At 48.0% G+C, this 18,516-nt stretch overlaps 1 protein-coding gene across 1 annotated transcript; it reads left to right on the forward strand.

The window, feature by feature from the left end:
- Positions 1-6,667: 6,667 nt before the first annotated feature.
- TMED3 (transmembrane p24 trafficking protein 3) lies at positions 6,668-17,987 on the forward strand. Its single transcript, XM_007194219.2, has 3 exons — positions 6,668-6,988; positions 8,670-8,918; positions 17,125-17,987. Exons 1-3 carry the CDS (start codon positions 6,815-6,817, stop codon positions 17,359-17,361), a joined length of 660 nt encoding a protein of 219 aa, XP_007194281.1. The 5' UTR covers positions 6,668-6,814; the 3' UTR covers positions 17,362-17,987.
- The last annotated feature ends 529 nt before the right edge of the window (positions 17,988-18,516 follow it).

Genomic DNA, 18,516 nt, shown 5'->3' on the forward strand with positions numbered 1-18,516 from the left:
CGTGGGCTCTTCGTTGTGGTGCGTGGGCTTCTCTCTAGTTGTGGCATGCAGGCTTCTCTCTAGTTGTGGCATGTGGGTTTTCTCTCTCTAGTTGTGGCACGTGGGCTCCAGGGAGCATGGGCTCTGTAGTTTGTGGTATGCAGGCTCTCTCATTGAGGTGCAAGAGCTCAGTAGTTGTGGCGCACGGGCTTAGTTGCTCTGCAGCATGTGGGATCTTAGTTCCCTGACCAGGAATTGAACACGCGCCCCCTGCATTGGAAGGCAGATTCTTCACCACTGGACCACCAGGGAAGTCCCACCAATACAACTCTGAAAAAGAACAGCAGAGTTGGAGGACTGGCATGACGTGATTTCAAGATTTTTTCTAAAGTCACAGCAATCAAGACAGCATGATATTGGCACAAATAAGGACAAACGGATCAATGGAACCAATCAGAGAGATCAGAAATCAACCCATGCATATGTGGACTAGAATATTGCTCAGCAATAAAAAGGAATGAACTACTGACATACACTTCAGCATGAATGCATCCTAAAATAATTGTGTTGAGTTTAAGAAGCTATACTAAAAAGAGTGCTTTTGTATGATTTCACTTATATAAAATTCTAGAAAATGCTAATGAATGTATTGTGATAGAAAGCAAATCAGTGGTTATGGGGATGAATGGGGAGGTTAGGGAGGTATGAGAGGGATGGATTAAAAAGGGCATGAGAAAACTTTTGGGGGAGATGGATATGTTCACTATCATGATTACGACAATGGTTTCACCGGTGTATACGTATGTGACAACGTATCAAACTGTACACTTTAAATAGATGCAGGCTGTTGTATGTCAGTTATACCTCAATTTTTAGCAAAGTTCCATAAGGAGCTCTCCTGATATAGAAGAATAAAAGAATGATTATATAAAGTGAGAAGGTAAGACAACACAGGCTGTAAGAGGAGTGTACTAGTCAGGTTCTCCAGAGACGCAGAACCAATAGGATATTGTACATACACACAAACACACACCTATGGAATTATATATATTATATATATCAATAGTATATATATATAAACATGGAATGTATAGGATATATGATATACATGAGGCATATATGAGGTATCTATCTATCTATCTATCTATCTATCTATCTAAAGATTTATTATAAGGAATTGAAGTATGGAGGCTGGCAAGTCCACAATCTGCAGGGTGGGCTGGCAGGCTGGAGAACCAGCAGAGTGGACATTCCAGTTCAAGTCTGAAAGCTGTCTGCTGGAAAATTCCTCTCGTTCAGGGGAAGGTCAACCACTTGGTCTATTCAGGCCTTCAACTGATTGAACGAGGCCCACTCACATCCTGGAGGGTAATTGGCTCTATTTAAACTGCACTGATCCCAATGTTAATTTCATGCAAACGCATGTTACAGGAACACTCAGAATAATGTCTGACCAAATATCTGGGTGCCCCATGGCCCAGCCACATTGACTCATTACAAGTAGGTAGAGGTTTTGTGGATGGTGCGTGGGACAGGGTCCCCAGATAGAGCTGGCAGACCCTTCCAGGTGTACAAACAACACAAGCAAATCACGGAGTTGGAAATGACTGTCACAGGACATGGGCTCCAAACAGAGACTAGCACAGAGGTGATGGTCAGGACCAACTGGTATAATTAGGATCAGGAGGGAGTGTGATGTTTCTGTGAAGCCAATTGCATGTGGTCGGTGTGGGTGATGCCTGGCAGCTTCTGAGAAAGAAAGTGATATCATGCGCCCCCAACACCCCTCTTCAGGCTCTGTTTTCTGCCCACTCTTCCTGTGTGACTGTAAACATTCAAATTAAACATTTTCAGAATTGGCAAATGCCCTCATGGGAAAAGTAGCATTTGGGAACGTCTCTGTCTCCAGGTGACTATTTTCCCTTCAATTTTGGCTTGATAATTCTTTACAATCTTGTCAGCTCTTTGATGCTTTCTAGAAAACATTTAAAGTTGTATTTTTAGTTGTTTTCAGGGGGAACTTAGGTTCAAATGATCTAACCTGCCTTTACCAGACACTGAGTCTTTGTTATGTTTTTTATTATTTTTTACTGTAATGCAATAGATATAGATAGTATTCACTCATATTCAGTCCTCCTCTCCTTCTGGACACATGGGAGACAAATCTTCCCATTCACCTTGTCATTGAGCAAGGCCGTGAGATAACTGAGGAAAACAGGCTGTGAGTGGGATTAGTGTATGTGTCTCTTCTGTGCTACAAACACCAAAAAATTTGAGAAAAGCTATTTCAAAGCATCCTCCTGATCCTATGCTTCCACAACACACAATTATACAGCCAGTTTATTGATAATCATACAGATTATTTTATTCTAAGCATTGCCTTCAAAAGCACTTCATGGAATTTCCCTTTCCCATTCCTTCTTGACATTTTAGGTAAATCCTATAGCTTTCTAGCTGCCTTGGGGTAATGAAGAATCCAGTCCCATTCTACTTCAGTTTAAAAAATCTCAAACTCTATAGAGCCAATGAGAAGAACGGAAATTGACTCATAAAAGGGGCAAGACTTAAGAAAGGCTAAGTGGCCAAGTTCACTGCCAAAATCATGTCATAGGAAGCTTCCACTCAGGATGAACTTCTGCTCCTGGGCACTTACTTGCTCTCACACCCCTGGAGTCTCCATCCTACCACTGCCATCAATAATCTTTGACGTCTCCATGTCTTCGGATACCCCCTCAAGATTTCAGATGCAAGAGCCTCTGGTTGGCGGAGCCTGGGTCACATGCCCACATGTCTTGGGACCTACAAGCAGGGAGAGAGGGAATATCTGGCCCTCTTGGTGCTGTGACGCGAGGTGTTGTGTGTTGTCTTTCTCTGGTTTGTTTGGGGAAAGCCTGGTATTGGCTATAGTTCCATGGAAACATAAGTGGTTTGCAAACTTTCTATTTGCCTCAGTCAGTCCACAGTGACTACATTGCTTTCTTTCCTCACCATCAATTACATGTAGAAGGCATGGATAAAAATGGATTTTCTTTCAAAATCCTAAGAGCATGCTGGGCGGTGCTCCTGTTGTATGCAACCATGAAAAATCCTGCTTCAGGGGACAGATGGGTCCACCTTACAATGCCTATGTCATTATAAGACACTTACTCTCTTTTTAAACCTTTTAAATTGTGAAAGAAAACACACACACACAGAACATAAGTGTGCAATTCAACAAAGAGTCACAATGGGAACATTTCTGAGTCCGTCCCTTGGGTGCCCCTCATATTCTGACTTTCATATTTCCTATTCTTATCCTTGTATTTCTTTTTCTTGCCTTATTTTACTGCTTAGAATTTCTGGAACAATGTTAAATAGCAGGCTTTCATGTCGGATTTCCAATTTCAAAGGGAAGGATTTTAATGTTTAGTCATTAACCATGAGGTTGGCTCTTATGTTTTAATAGATATTTTTATAGACATTGAAGGAAATTATCTATTATTTCTGGTTTGCTAAGAGTTTTTATTGTGAGTGGATGTCATGCTTTTTTTATCAGCTTTTTCTGAATCTATTAAGATACTCATTTTTAATTTACTGTTTTAAAAGGCCTTTACAAAAGGCAGCCATGAAAGTGGACAGGTAATGGTTTTGCTTTTGTTTTCCAAGTTTCCCTACTTTTGGAAGTTTCTACCATATATCATGGAAAACAAAGCTTGGAAGGAAGCTTAAAGGTCATCAACCATTACACTCCATCGCTCAGTTCACAAATCTTCTCTACAACATTCCAAGAGGTTGGCTGTTTATACAGTCTCTGCTTAAATATTTTAAGGGATGAAAGAAATTATCTCTGCTCATCAATTTTTGGAAAGCTCTGGTTGCCAGAAAGTCATTTCTTATGTTAGTTGAAATGTACCTCAATGTCAGATTCATCCCAAGTCTGGCAGATGGAATATGCAGGACAGATGTACCCCGAGGAATGGGTAGAGCAGTGTGTGTGGTGAAAAGCACATGGCCTTTAGAATTAGGCAGACCTGGGTTCAACTGCTAGCTTAGCCATCACCAAGCTGAGCGAATTTGGGCACTATGGCAGATTGTGTAATGATCACAGATTCCCGCCACCCTAGTATGATCCTCCTTTGAATGTGACTTTGCAGCTCCTCCAATCCAGAGACGGATGGAGTCTATTTCTTCACCTCGAATCTGGGCTGGCCTTGGGACGTGCTTTGACCAACAGAATGTGGCAAAAGTGATATTGGGCAAATTCTGGAACGTAGTGAGCGGTGGGGGGTGGTGCAGGGAGGGCACGGGGAGAAGGGCCAGGCTGTTTCAGGCTCTCTTGAGATGCTGCCCTGAGCCTGCCATATAAGGAAATCATCTAGCCTACAGGTGAGAGGTGAGAAGATGCATGGAGAATTAAGGTGCCCCAGTCAACAGACTATACCAGCTGCCAGACATGTAGGTGGGACCATCTTGGATTTCCCAGCCCTGAAGCCCAAGCGAAACCAGCTAAAGAACTGCGCAGCCGACCTACAAAATCATGAGAAATTATGTCATTGTTCGTTTAAGCCACTGAGTGGTTACATGGCAAAGGCTTACTGAGACAAATGTTATTCAAACAGCCAGAGCTTCTGTTTCTTCACTGTTACAAGGGAAAACAATAATAATTCTTTCCATGATTGTGAGTGAGGATTAATTAGTGTAAAATATGTAAAAGTGTATAAGTAGCCAGCACTGTGCTGGTTCATTGTAACTGCTAAATAAGGGTAGCTGCTACGATTGCTGTTATGCAAACTTTTAAAGCTAACACTCTCTTCCGTCTTAGTTTCTACTCTTCCAGGTTAAATCCTGTTTCCTTTGACTTTACCTTGCTTGAGAAGCCTTCCTGGCAATTTATTATACTGCTCCCCTCCTAATTACCTCCTATACCCCCTGTTTTATTAATGTCCCTCTTAAAACAGAACAATAGATGTGATCTGATCATTGCCTGTTACTGGGCAGGCAGTTCCTTTTAGTAATAGTGACTTCCACACAATAGGTGCTAAAACAATGCTGTTTTTTTAATTAACTCAGCCCAAGTCAGGGCTCCTTTTTTAGTTCATCCGTTTCCACTGTCTTTTATTCAGCTAACTGTTGATTATCAGTCTTCAACTGCTCTGACTTGAGCTACTGCCAAGCCAAGTTTCTCGTCCCTGAGAGTATGCAGGTGTTTTCTTGGAACTAAATGTAGGATTTAACATTTAACCTGGTGAAATTTCTTTTGTTAACCTTAGCTGAGTACTCCAGCTGGCCAAGGTAATCTTGGTCTTACATCTGTCATTTGTTTCTCTTGGAACTAAATGTAGGATTTAACATTTAACCTGGTGAAATTTCTTTTGTTAACCTTAGCTGAGTACTCCAGCTGGCCAAGGTAATCTCGGTCTTACATCTGTCATTTGTTCCTCCACTTGGTGCATCAAGATTAGATGATTACTACTTACATGTTTTCTACCAGTTACTGAAAAATAATGTTTAACAGGACAGAGCCATGGAAAGAACCTCAAAGCACACTATATACCTTGCTAAGTCTGGTACAGAGCCAGTAAATATTAATAATTACATTATGCATGCATGTTATTTAACAGCCAACAGACTGCTTTCACATCAATTAGCACCTTAATCCAACATCAAGTATGCCCAGTGACAGGACACTTCGGGCTTATCCACGTGGAGACCTATATAGGCAGTAAAATTATTTGCTAAAATCAAGATACACCTCACCTAATGATGTTCTGAAAAAAATTCTTTACTGAGTAGCGAGACTACAATCGTTTTTTTCTTTTTGTCTTTACTTGATCATAGTGAATATAAAACGCTGTAGTAATGATTATACAAAGTATCTTCTTAGATCAATGGTAATAGATAAGACAGTAAATTAATTTATCTGCTTTCAGCGCTTTTGAGAAGTCAAAGGGAAAAAAAAACTGTTTTGTCCCAGAAGAACCTTCAACTTATCCTGACAACCAAGAGATACCTGAAATCCCTGAGTGAGAGACCTGTATTCGTATCTTCAGGAAGCTTCAGGAAGCTTCAGGAAGCTTTGTGTGTGAGCATGCCTGCCAGTTTTCCCCAGAACAGATGTAATTCTGGGGTTTTACTTACTCTCACCAACCACCCCCCTGCCCCGTGGCATACTTTTTCACCTTGGGAAGGGGATGGGAATGAGAAAGGGGGTGTTAACTGGGTCCCCAGAGTTTGCGTATCTTTCCTCTAGCCTTCCTTGCTACTGTGGATAGTAAGTTTGGGCACACCCAGTTCTAGACCAGGAGACTGATTCTCCAGAGAAGCGCGAGACAAGTTACAGAGCCAGTCAGAAGCAGAGTCTGTACCTTGTAAAACCCCATGGGCTTCGTGCTGCTGCGGCCAGAGAGTATGGACTGCGTGGACCTGGGCCAATTCCGGGGAATACTCAAGCCTGCGGGTCCCAGAGGATGCAGAAAACGTCTGTCGGGGATGTTGGCAGAGGGCCCTTGCGGGGAGGTGCGCGCTGCGGGGGTGGCCGTCCCGCCTCACCTTCGCCGAGACGCCCCAGCAGAACAGCGCGGGGCGGGGGAGGGGGCGTGTCCCCTTCGCCAGCCCAGCCAGCGCGCAGGCGCAGCGGGCAGAAGGGGCGGGGGGAGCCCGCGGTGCTCTCTGGCCTCGGTCCCGGGACCACCCCCGAGCGCGCGGCTGCGCGCTGCGCTTCCCGCCCTCCCGGAAGCGCAGCGCTCGGTTAGCGCCACGTCTATCCCTGCGCCTTATCGCTGGTCCCCCAGCCACCGTCCCACCCGCGAGGAGCGCACGCCCGAGCCGCGGCTCACGGGGCTGGACCGGGAGCATCATGGGCAGCGTGGCCTCGCGCTCCGCCCGCGCGCTGCCCCTAATGCTGCTGCTGCTGCTTCTCCAGGCGGAGCGGCCGCGGGGCGCGGAGCTCACCTTCGAGCTACCTGACAACGCCAAGCAGTGTTTCCACGAGGACGTGGAGCAGGGCGTGAAGTTCTCCCTGGATTACCAGGTGAGGCCCTGGCGCCCGGCAGCGCCTCCTCTCCCCCATCCAGGTCTCCATTGGTCACTGGTGCGCCCCAGGCTGGAGTGGCTGGAATTAGCCAAAAGAGGCTGAAGGGGGCGGGAATGACCAGAGACCAGCTGACTTCCCCGCGAGGAAGTCAGAGCCCACTCGAGACAGGCCCGACTAACCAGGGAGGGAGGTAGCGCCGCAGGTGCGGATGCCCGGGGGCGGGTCCTGCATCCTGGGGAGTTGTCCTCAGTGACCTGCAGGCCCCTTGACTCTAAGGAATGCCATGTCTGATTAGCTGAACACAGGCTCTCTGCCCCAAGTTTTTTGGACCAGTTTGTCCCCGCCTGTACTGAAAAATGGCAGCGAGAGGAAATGGGTTCTTGGTTTTATTTTTCCCTCTTTCCAGTGTTTGAAGTCAAGTTGGGGTGAGCGCAGCAAGTGATGAGAAATGGCGCTTTGGAAAGGTGTCAGCGCAGGCTCTGAGCCCTGGCAGTGTTTCCAAGGAGTGGTGTTGCGGCTGCTGCCATATGACTCAGAAAAGCTCCTAGCTCCTGCACTCCTGGCTCCTTTGAGAGATCTCATGGCTCACAATTCAGGGGAGCAGGTCTTGAGTGAGAGATCTGCCCCTAAGGTTTAGTGAGCAGATCTAAGAGTAGGGAGCTGAGTGGGAATCATACCCAGACCCGCGTCTGCTTGTGGACGCATACGGACAGGCATTACAGAGATGAGTTGGCACGGGAAGCAGGCGTAGGGGCAGGCCATATGGTGGGCCCTCTCTGACCACAGCCACTAAAAGAGGCGTGTGCTTGGGGACAGCACTATGTGCGATGACCTCCGAGTCACTGATGTGACCACTTTCACATGTCCGTGGACAGTGTGGAAATTGCAGCTGGGCTAACAGGGGTAACCTAGATACAGTCACCAAAACGTGGTCGTTGTGAGGATGGAGGGGCCTGAGAGGTCATCTGGTCCCTGCCAGGTCAGGAACCCCTGTTAGAGCAGGTTCAGCATAAGTTTATACACCCCCAGCATTAGGAAGCTCACTAATCACAAAGCAAATTCTTCCATCTGGACCAAAGGAAATTTTAACATTTGGAAGCAGATGGCGGCCATTGACTGTGTTCTTTGACGGACCTTAGTTGTAGTCATTGACCACCTCTGTGACTTTTGCCCTTTGCAGGTCTTGTCTTTCCTGTGTTGACACAGAGAGTTTGAACTAATGATTCCCGAGGACTCTCCCACCTCTGGTAATCACTGATTCTGTGAAGGCTTCAGTCTATATGTGCTTTCCCCTTGCATTCCATCAGCAATAATATTAACGTTTACCAGACACGTTCAGCAGTTTACTTAAGCTTGGAGCCTCAGTTACCTCTTCTGTAAAATGGGAAGGATTAGACTCTTTGCACTCTTGCAGAGCAAAACTTTTGGAGTCAGGCAGACATGGATTCGAGTCTTAGCTCTGTCGCTTTCAAGCGGCATGACCATGGCCAGTGAACTTCAACTCTCTCAGCCTCAGTGTCATCCTCTGTTAATTGGGGAGTGTCAGCCTTTAGAAGCCTGTGAAGATTAAATGAAAAAAATGTTGGTGACGTGTAATCACAGTGCCTGGTCGGCCTTTGGTAAGTGGTGTTTGCCCCTCTGGTAACAGCAGACTGTGGGTGTCTTTTGCGGTTGTCAGGTCATCACTGGAGGCCACTACGACGTTGACTGCTACGTGGAGGACCCCCTGGGGAACACCATCTACAGGGAGACCAAGAAGCAGTATGACAGCTTCACACACCAGGCTGAGGTCAAGGGCGTTTATCAGTTTTGCTTCAGTAATGAGTTTTCCACCTTCTCTCACAAGACCGTCTACTTTGACTTTCAAGTGGGCGACGAGCCCCCCATTCTCCCAGACATGGGGAACAGAGTCACGGCTCTCACCCAGGTGAGTGGACACTAACAGGCTGAGATGAACCCCCTTCCCCAGCCTGCTCCTTCCCGTCTGTGCCCGTCTTGGCTGATGAGCAGTCGCCAGCTATCCAGCTCCAGTCTGAAGTCTCAGTATCGACTCCGCCCCTCTGTTCACATCCAGTCCTACAAGACCCTATGTTCTCCTTTTGGTCTTCCTCTCCATTCTTTAACTGGATCCCTGCAATACTTTCCTCTGGTATTCCTGCCAGAGGTGGACCTATTCCCATTTAGTCTTTGACACAGCACCAGTTTCAAAGTACACATAGCATATGCCTCTCTGCTGATATGATGTATCTACATGAGAAAGACCAGTCCTACTTTGTGTGGTATATATTAGTTAAGGTAACAACGGCTGGCTGCTATAACAAATAAACCCCAAGTATCAATGGCTTAGCACAATGAAAGTTTTTTTTTTTTTCTCACTCAAATAATAATCCAGAGAGTGGGGATAGGGGTGGAGGACTTTCCTCCATGGAGTGACTCAGGAAACCAGGCTTCTTCTTTCTTGTCATCTTTCTGATGTCCTTTAGGGCTTCAGAGTCCTCTGTTTCTAGCCACCAAAAGAAGGAGAGAATGATAAAGTCCTATCTACTTCTTAAAAGCCCTGGCCCAGAAGTGACGCCATCACACCCACTCATATCTCATTGTTGAGAAATGGTCCTGTGAACAGTCTGGATGAAACAAAGGCGGCACATACAGTTCAGTTGGGCAGTCACCTCCTAGCAACAGACTTCACAATCTGGAAGAGAAACGGTGACACTTTTGGAGGACAGATAGTCATCTCTGTCACCCATGGCTGTCACAGTTTACTATAATCTGACCCCAGCCTCCTCCATCAGTCTTCCCTCCTGCTATTTAAGCTTCTCCCTCCCTCCCACATGCAGGCTCTGAGGCTAGGACTCTATATTACCCCTGAATCCCCAGCGCCCCAGTGCCTGGGGTGTGGCATAGAATAAGAGCTCACCAAATAGTTGTCAAGTGACTGAGTGGCAGGACCCAGGGAAACCTGCAAGACAGGAATGACCCTCTGTGGCTGCACCTGTTCCAGAACCAAAGCCAGAGCATCTGAGTCTCCAGCAATGCCAGATTACCTTCTGGGCTGCCCTCCAAGGTTGACCACAGGCTCCATTCCTCTGTGGCTTTGACCGTGGGCTCATTCTCTGAGCAGTTGGAGGTTAGCACTGCACTGTCCAGTCAGTAACAGCTATCTACATATGGCTGTTGACAATTAATTGAAATTAAATTAAAAATTCCCTTCCTGGTTTGCGCTATACCAACATTTGTAGTGCTCAGTAGTCACGAGTGGCTGGTGCCCATGCCTGGAGAGTTCCACTGGACAGCAGTGCGTTTGAACTTAGCGGCGTGACTGCTGATAGGAGGTCCAGCCCAGGGTGTGTCTTATGTGTAAGATCTTTCATAACCTGTCCTCTCAGGAGGTCTGTTGGTCAGTGATGAAATAGCTTCTGTTTTGAAGATTTTGTGAGTCTCCAGAAGCTGAGCTGAAGGATTTCTCTCTCTAAGCAGTGGAAAAGAAACCAGTAGAGAAAAGGCTTTGTGGATTAGCGCACTAGAGACATTCTTTCCTGGAGCCTTAGAATTAGAGTTTGGTTTTGTTGCAGGAAGGAGTGATTGCACTTCCCCTCTTCTGCATCTGGGAACCTCATCCTTCCTTCTGCCTGGCCACAAAAGAGCTCTTTCCTTCTCCTTCTGTACCTCTGACCCCCGTGCCTGGTCTGTGCCTGTCGCAGACAGCTCCCGCTCGCCTGTGGTGGGCCCGCGCTCAGTCTGCACACTGTACCCGGTGGTGGGAGTATGAGGAGGTCAGAGGGCGCTGTCCCGGCTGTCAGGAGCCCTGCGTGGAATGCGACCCTGTAAACCACGGAGCTCCAGGATGCTCTGATCAGAGCTGAGATTTAAGGGTGAAGGTTGTCAGGGGATGGACCAATTGACTCTTCCAGGAGGGTCAGGGAAGTCTTCACAGGGAGAGTTTTAGCTTAAAGCGACACTCTGGGTGCTTGCCTAGGAGTATGTCTGGCACGGGAGGAGGAAAGGCCTCCTGGGGGGGAAAACAGCAGGTGCAGGTATTCAGGGCATCACTTTACTTTCCTCACCGGCCCTGATCTTACTTTGCTTGGCATGGATCCCCTTTCTACCTGCAGCTGTCTTCTCTCTTCCCCTGAGGCTTCGTCCGGCTCAGTGCTGGGCCAGAGGCTGTGTGTTCTGGCACCAGTAGCAGCCCTAGGGTGAAAGAATAGGATCCAGAGTGACCAAGTCCCGGGCCAGGGCTCCAGGCCAGAGGGACTTGTCTTTGGCCTGAGTTCCAGCACGACCAGGCTCCTGGCAGAGGACATGGGCTAGGGATGCTGCTGAGGGAGGCCAAGCTTGAGGTGCCCTGGGCGTCCTGAGGTCTGGGCAGATCCTAGCGGAGGCTGAAGGTTCCTGACAGAGGTCCAAGGTCCGGGGCTGCCTCAGTGGTGGTCGAGGGAAGATTAAAGGTTTTCCTAACTCTACTCCGAGGCCAGCCCCTGTGACGCTGCCTTTGAGCTCTTGAAGAATTTAAAGAGCCAAGCGCGGACTTCCCTTGCAGTGCAGTGGTTAAGACTCCGCACTTCCCTTGCAGGAGGTGCGAGTTCGATCCCTGGTTGGGGGAACTAAGATCCCGTGTGCTGCACGGCCAAAAAATAAAATAAAATAAAGAGCCAAGTGCTTCTATCCGTGGAGGTCCTGATGAGGTGAGGTTGCAGGAATTTGCTGGCGGTTACAGAGTGAAGACCTGGGCATCAGCAGGTGGTAGAGATGGGATGGGATGTGGGCATGGGATGGAGGAAAGGGATGGTCCTGGGAGGGAGACAGGTCAGGGTGTCTCCAGAGACTACCTGTCATGATGGAGCGGTGCCCACAATCCCCGTGGGGCTCCCGGACACTGGGAACCAGCCAGGGCTGGAGGTCTCAGCGGGGTGAAGGTCGCACTGCAGGAGAGCTGGGGACCCATGGCCCTGCGAAAACAGGGCTCTTTGCAACAGAAGGGCCTCTGCTGGCTTCCTGCTGGGTAGGAAGCAGGCTGGCTGGGTTGCCTAACTGAAATTTTGTGGGAACAAGCTGAAGTGGTATTTTTGACTAATGCCAACGGCAGATCCCAGTGGACGGGGAAGTAGCATGTTTTTACGGTAAGGGGATGCTTCCAGGTGTCTGAATCTTGGTGATGTGTTGCCCTGGGGTCTCCTGTGAGGCCCGTGCCAGGTTCTAAAGGTGTCTTCTGGTTTTAGACGCCAGGAAAGCCGTAGAGTACCACCTCCTGCTCTGTTACCTCCTGAGAACTGGCTTCCTTCCCTGTCACTGATCGGATCTGAGGTTGTTCCTGTAAAGACCTCAGGCCCTCTTCATAGAAGTGCAGTGCTGGTCTCTGGCTGGTGACATCTGATCCACGTCTTTGAAGTGATGCCTTACATGGCATATCTGATGTGTCCTTTGCCCGGGGTGTCAGCACCCATGGTTTCTGTGTCCTCCTCCGTTTCTCTTCCCCTCCACCCCCCCCCCACCCCCACCCCAACTCCTTCTCCAGTGATTCTGGACCCTGGGAGGAGGCTGGAGGTACCAGCCTGTACTGCTGAACGCCTGGGCTAGGGCTCAGGGGTCCCAGGAGCTCCCAGTTCAAGTGAGTGTAATGTACATCTTGAGTTTCTGAATGAGCTTGTGATGGAAATAAACACGGAGGGTGGAATTCTAGCCTGGAAAACCAGTGAGCCCTTCCCTAGTGTTTAAAAACAAAGCCTCTGTGTATTTATACATTCTGAATATGTGTGTATGTCTATGTGTACACATGCATATGCATGCATATACACACGGGCATGCACGTGCATGTATACACATGTATATGTGTATCTCTGTCCATCCCACTAATTTTAAGAATGATCTTCTCTACCTTGTTACCAAGTCCCCTAAATCGCTCCCAGATCCGCTCTTCGTCCTCCACTTGGTGACCTTCTTAATTGAGGGTCTCGTCTTTTCTTCCCAGCAGAATTGCAGCCACCAAAGTGGTTTCCCCACCACCAATCCCCCTCTGCATCATGGCTGGCAGGGAGGTTCTCTTAAACTGGGATCCTTGCCTTGCCATTCTTATGCTCACAGAGCTTCGTGTTAAAGTCTTGACTCTCAAGGCCTTTACCGTGAGCTTCCACCTACCCATGACTTCCTTCCCACATATCCCCGATGGGATGCACATACTGGGCCCTGCATGTGCTCTTTGCCATGCTTTTCTTTCCTTTTTTTAAAAAATAAATTTATTTTATTTATTTAATTTTGGCTGCGTTGGGTCTTCGTTGCTGCGCGCGGGCTTTCTCTAGTTGCAGCGAGTGGGGGCTACTCTTCCTTGTGGTGCGCGGGCTTCTCATTGCAGTGGCTTCTCTTGTTCCAGAGCACGGGCTGTAGGCACGCAGGCTTCAGTAGGTGTGGCATGCAGGCTCAGTAGTTGTGGCTCACGGGCTGTAGAGCGCAGGCTCAGTAGTTGTGGTGCACAGACCTAGTTGCTCTGCAGCATGTGGGATCTTCCCCGACCAGGGCTCGAACCCGTGTCTGCTGCATTGGCAGGCAGATACTTAACCATTGTGCCACCAGGGAAGCCCTGCCATGCTTTTCCTATGTGGAATGCGTTCCCCTCATCCTCTGCCTGGTGACATGCTACCCATCTGTCAAGGTTCAGTTTGTCTCTTCCCTGTGTCAGGTACGCCTCCATCTCTGGCAGGATTAGCAGCTTTCTCTGAGGTGTTCCCATAACTCCGCTCACCCCTCTGTTGTTAGCTCTTTTGGCATTGCATGAAGCTGATTACATTCTCTAAATTATGACCTTCTTGAGACCCCGGACTGTGTCTGACTCTGATTTCATCTCTCAGTTCCCAGGACCCAACACAATGTCTGGAAGGCGAGTAGGCACTTAATAAATAAACATTTGAAAGAATGAATTAGTGTAGTTTGGGCTCTCAAAGAAAACCGAGTATGATTTGGAATTCCTGTAGTGTCATTTTGAGAGGTGTCTCTCCTGAGTTCCCCAGCCCTACCTTCAATAGCCGTGGTCTTCCGAAGATCACCAGGGTGCTATAAATATAGAACTAATTGGACTTACCAGATCTTCCTGTGTCCTGGTCATGGGGAGTGACCGGAAGGGCACAGTAGGGAAGCGTCTAGCAATGCCATACCTTGCTTCCACTTTGGCACAGGTTTGCATAGGTTAAGCCTGACTCCACTCTGTGACCTCTTTCCTAGTTCCTTCACAGTTTAGTCCCCTTCCTTCCTCTGTGACAGTTGACATGCCTTCATCAACTCTGGAAGCATTACCAGGAGAGCTAGGGGGAGCAAGCCTACAAATGCCACCATCGTGTCCAGTGCAGAGGTCTGTGCCCTGGGAGGTCTCCTCTGGTGGTTGGCATCTGAAGTCAGTTGTCACTTAGGAGTCCCCTTTGGAATCAACTTCTTGATGTCAGGAACCCTTCTCAGGATCATTTGTCCATTTCTCAACATCACACATCTGTAGGTACAGACATACCTTGTTTTACTGCACTTCACAGGTGCTGTATTTTTTACAATTGAAGGTTTTTGGCAACGCTGTGTTGTCAGATGATGGTTAGCATTTTTTAGCAATAAAGTATTTTCTAATTAAGGTATGTACATTGATTTTTTTTTAGACATAATGCTATTACACTCTTAATACACTACAGTATAGTGTAAACGTAACTTTTTTTTCTTTTTTTTAAAATTATTTATTTATTTATTTATTTTATGGCTGTGTTGGGTCTTCGTTTCTGTGCGAGGGCTTTCTCTAGTTGTGGCAAGCGGGGGCCACTCTTCATCACGGTGCGCGGGCCTCCCACTATCGCGGCCTCTCTTGTTGCGGAGCACAGGCTCCAGACGCGCAGGCTCAGTAGTTGTGGCTCACGGGCCTAGTTGCTCCGTGGCATGTGGGATCTTCCCAGACCAGGGCTCGAACCCGTGTCCCCTGCATTGGCAGGCAGACTCTCAACCACTGCGCCACCAGGGAAGCCCTAAACGTAACTTTTATATGCACTGGGAAACCAAAAAATCCCTGTGACTCACTTTATCGTGACATTTGCTTTATTGTGGTGGTCTGGAACCACGCCCGCAGTATCTCCGAGGTATCCCTCTACACCCTACCTACCAAGCATGGGGAAGGTGAAGAAGCCCCATGCTAACTCCAGTCGCCAGAGAAGACCGTAATATAGCCCAAATAATAGGGCACGCGGGTGTCACTGAGAAAGCAGGATCAAGGTTCCCCTTGGGGGAAAAAGTGAAGCACAAACGACCTTGTTCTTTACAGCGGATTCTGCCCCTTGGCACTAATTCCATCTCGTACATGGTGACCTTGTCAGTTTTCCCTCCACGTGACATTTCACCACCTCTTCCCTATAGATCAGAATGAGGGGGTCATCCAGCATGTGCAGAGGAAACCCACACCCCTAGGAGGTAGACCAGTTGTCAGACAGAAGATGCTGCCTTGTCAACACAGAGGCTAAAGGGAAGCTTTTCTCTTTCCTCATGTAGTCTAGTTTAGCTCCTAGAACGGCCCAGAGTCAAGAATATCTATGAAGCAAGTAAGGGCAACATCTTTTTTTGGTCATGGTCTCCCCTTTGCTTTCCAGAAACTGTTCAATTTGTGAGAGAAATGAGGGTTTCACGGGGGTCCATCAAGGTGGTGACACAATGGTTTGGTCCCTTCTAGCTTCTTATGTTGAGCTTTATAAGTAGTTCACCTTTGGAATTTGGGAAACAAACGTCTGTTGGATGCTTATGAACTTCCGTAGCGCAAGAACTTATTGTTGGGATAGAATTTGCTGGGTTGTGGATAAAATGATTGCTTTAGAGGTTGCCTGTGAGTAAGAACACATGTTCTTTCACAGGCATAATATCTTAGTTTTCTATTGCTGAGTCAATAATTACTACTAATGGCTGAAAACAACAGCCATTCATTATCTCACAGTTCTGTAGGCTCTGAGCCTGGGCCAGCTCGGCTGGATTCTCTGCTCAGGGTCTCAAGGCTGAAATCAGGTTGGGTTGGCCTCTTCTCTTGCGGCTCTGGGGAGGAATCTGCTCTCACACTCATTCAGGTGGTTGGCAGAATTTATTTCCTTGTAGCTGTAGGACTGAGGTTCCCGTTTCCTTGTTGGCTGTTGTGCTGTCCACTCCTAGAGGCCTTTTTCTGGTCCTTGCATGTGACCTTCTCTATCTTGAGAGCCAGCAATGGTGCACTGAATTCTTTTGAATCCAGCCTCTCTGACTTTTCCTTCAGCCACCAGCTGGAGAAAGCTCCCTGCTCTGAAGGGCTCCTGTGATTCGGTCAGGCCCACTGGATGGTCTCCCTCTCTTAAGGTCAACTATGACGTATAACATAATCACAGGAGTGGCAGCTCATCATATTCACAGCTTCCTGGGACTGGAGCAGGGGACCTTGGTAGTGGGGGTGGGACATATTCAGAATTCGGCATGCTACACATAATATTTTAGCAGGTAAAGGAAGTTGTGAAGTAGTATGCGTTATGTGTGAGTATATGCATGTGTGTGCACATTCATGTGCACACATGTCTGTCTTTGCACATGTTTGTATGTGTGTGTGGGTCTATGTACATGAGAAATGTATGTCTTCATGTGTTTGTGTATACACAGACGTGTAGGCAGCAAATTTAATAGGATGAACAGTAGATTCAGAGTCCAACACAATTGTGGTTTACTTCACGCCCTGCCATTCATTAGCTGTGTGACCTTGGGCAAGTCATGTAGCCTCTTTGAGCCTCAATTTCCTCGTCAGTATATGCAGTAAGCAGTCAATCCTCCTTAACATTGGGAGTAATGATCCCTGCCTGTCAGGGGTATGGTGAGTATTAAATAAAAACACAGGGCAGTATTTGAAAGCATAGGCTCAGGACTCAGACAGTTGAGTTTAAATCCTGACTCTGCCATCTACTAACTGTGTGACTCCGAACAAGTTACTTAACCTCTCTGAGCCTCAGTTAGGCTTATTATGAATACAACCATGTCAGATCCTTAGCATAGACACATAGTTAGCATTCAGTAGAAATTACCTAGGATGTTGAAGATCACATTTGCTGTGTGTGTGCTGGATCCTGTTCTTCTTTTCTGAGGGTTCACAATGACTGCTTTCTCTTCCTTCCTAGATGGAGTCCACCTGTGTGACCATCCACGAGGCTCTGAAGACGGTGATTGACTCTCAGACGCATTACCGCCTCCGGGAGGCCCAGGACAGAGCCCGGGCCGAAGATCTGAATAGCCGAGTCTCTTACTGGTCTGTTGGTGAGACGATCGCGCTGTTCGTGGTCAGCTTCAGCCAGGTGCTGCTGCTTAAAAGCTTCTTCACAGAAAAACGACCCGTCAGCAGGATGGTCCACTCCTAGTTGGGGCGCTCTGCTCCCAGGCCCCTCACACCCCAGGACGGAGCAGCTCCCTTTGGTCACAGGCTCCTGGGGCTGGTGGGTGCAACCCAGGAGCTGCCTGGAGAAGAGCACAGGGTAACATGCTCTCACCTTGCCTTCTATTCAGATGCTTGGTCCTTGTACTCCAGCAGCCAAAGCTCATAGAGCCCAGTAAGCAGAAGGCATCCAGCTGCATTATGTGTGCAACACTGAATGCAGAAAGGGTGCAATCAGGCTAGGGATTGGCCAGTGTGGGAGGGCAGGCAGACAGCCATCCAATGGCCTGGCTCGTAGGAGGAATCCCAAGGGCCCAGGCCTCCAGGCGGCAGCTCAGGGCTCTCTTTTTGCTCCACGACGCATGGCCCATTTGGCTTGTGTGTCCTATCCCGTGTGGAGGAGACAGGGCCCTGTCTGGCCTTTCCTCACATGGAGCTCTCTGTACCTGTGGAAACCAGGCCTTGAAGCGGCTTTGCAGAAATCCCCATCCCAGGTGAGCCATGGAATCAGCCATGCAAGCAAGAACAAAATGGTAGCTGGGTGCCTTGGTTGGCTGTGTATCTCCTAGGAGGCAGGACTCTGGCTAATAAAAACTGTCTGTGAGCACCATGGAGACTTGTGCCATTATTTCTTTGCTCTAAAGGAGCTCATGGCTTAATGGGGAGCATTGGTGTGCATATAAATAATTACAGCATAATAGAGCAAGTGATGCCTCAGAGATGTGTATGTGTAGACATTTGTGGAGGGAGTAGTAAATAACTCAGCTGAATGAAAACAGTGAAATAGGGAGTTGGTTATTTTGTGTTCTCAGACCCTAGTGCTTACTGTCAACAACTGAGTCATCATTTAATCCAAATAGAGGGGCTAAGAACAGAAAAAGAAAAGACTGAGCAATGATGAGTGGCTGTCCCAAGGCCATTTCCACAGCAGCTACAGTGGTCTCTTTAAAACTTAAGTCAGACCCTGTCACTCCTGCTCAAAACCTTCCCAGGGCTCTGCATGTCATTCACAGTTCATGAAAGTCCTCACCGTGGTCTTGAAGTTCTGCATCTGGTGCCCCAGCCTCTGGCCCTGGAAATCCCCTACCCTACTCCCTCCACTCACTTCTCCCATGTCTTCCAGGTCCTGCTGTTCCTATCC

The sequence above is a fragment of the Balaenoptera acutorostrata genome, chromosome 3 (assembly GCF_949987535.1).
Source record: "Balaenoptera acutorostrata chromosome 3, mBalAcu1.1, whole genome shotgun sequence".
Taxonomy (NCBI): Eukaryota; Metazoa; Chordata; class Mammalia; order Artiodactyla; family Balaenopteridae; genus Balaenoptera; species Balaenoptera acutorostrata.

Coding starts and splice junctions, on each gene's coding strand:
- TMED3 (XM_007194219.2), top strand. CDS start 6,815: ATGGGCAGCGTGGCCTCGCGCTCCGCCCGCGCGCTGCCCCTAATGCTG. Junction 6,989..8,669: donor AGTTCTCCCTGGATTACCAG/GTGAGGCCCTGG, acceptor TGCGGTTGTCAG/GTCATCACTGGAGGCCACTA. Junction 8,919..17,124: donor GAGTCACGGCTCTCACCCAG/GTGAGTGGACAC, acceptor CTTCCTTCCTAG/ATGGAGTCCACCTGTGTGAC.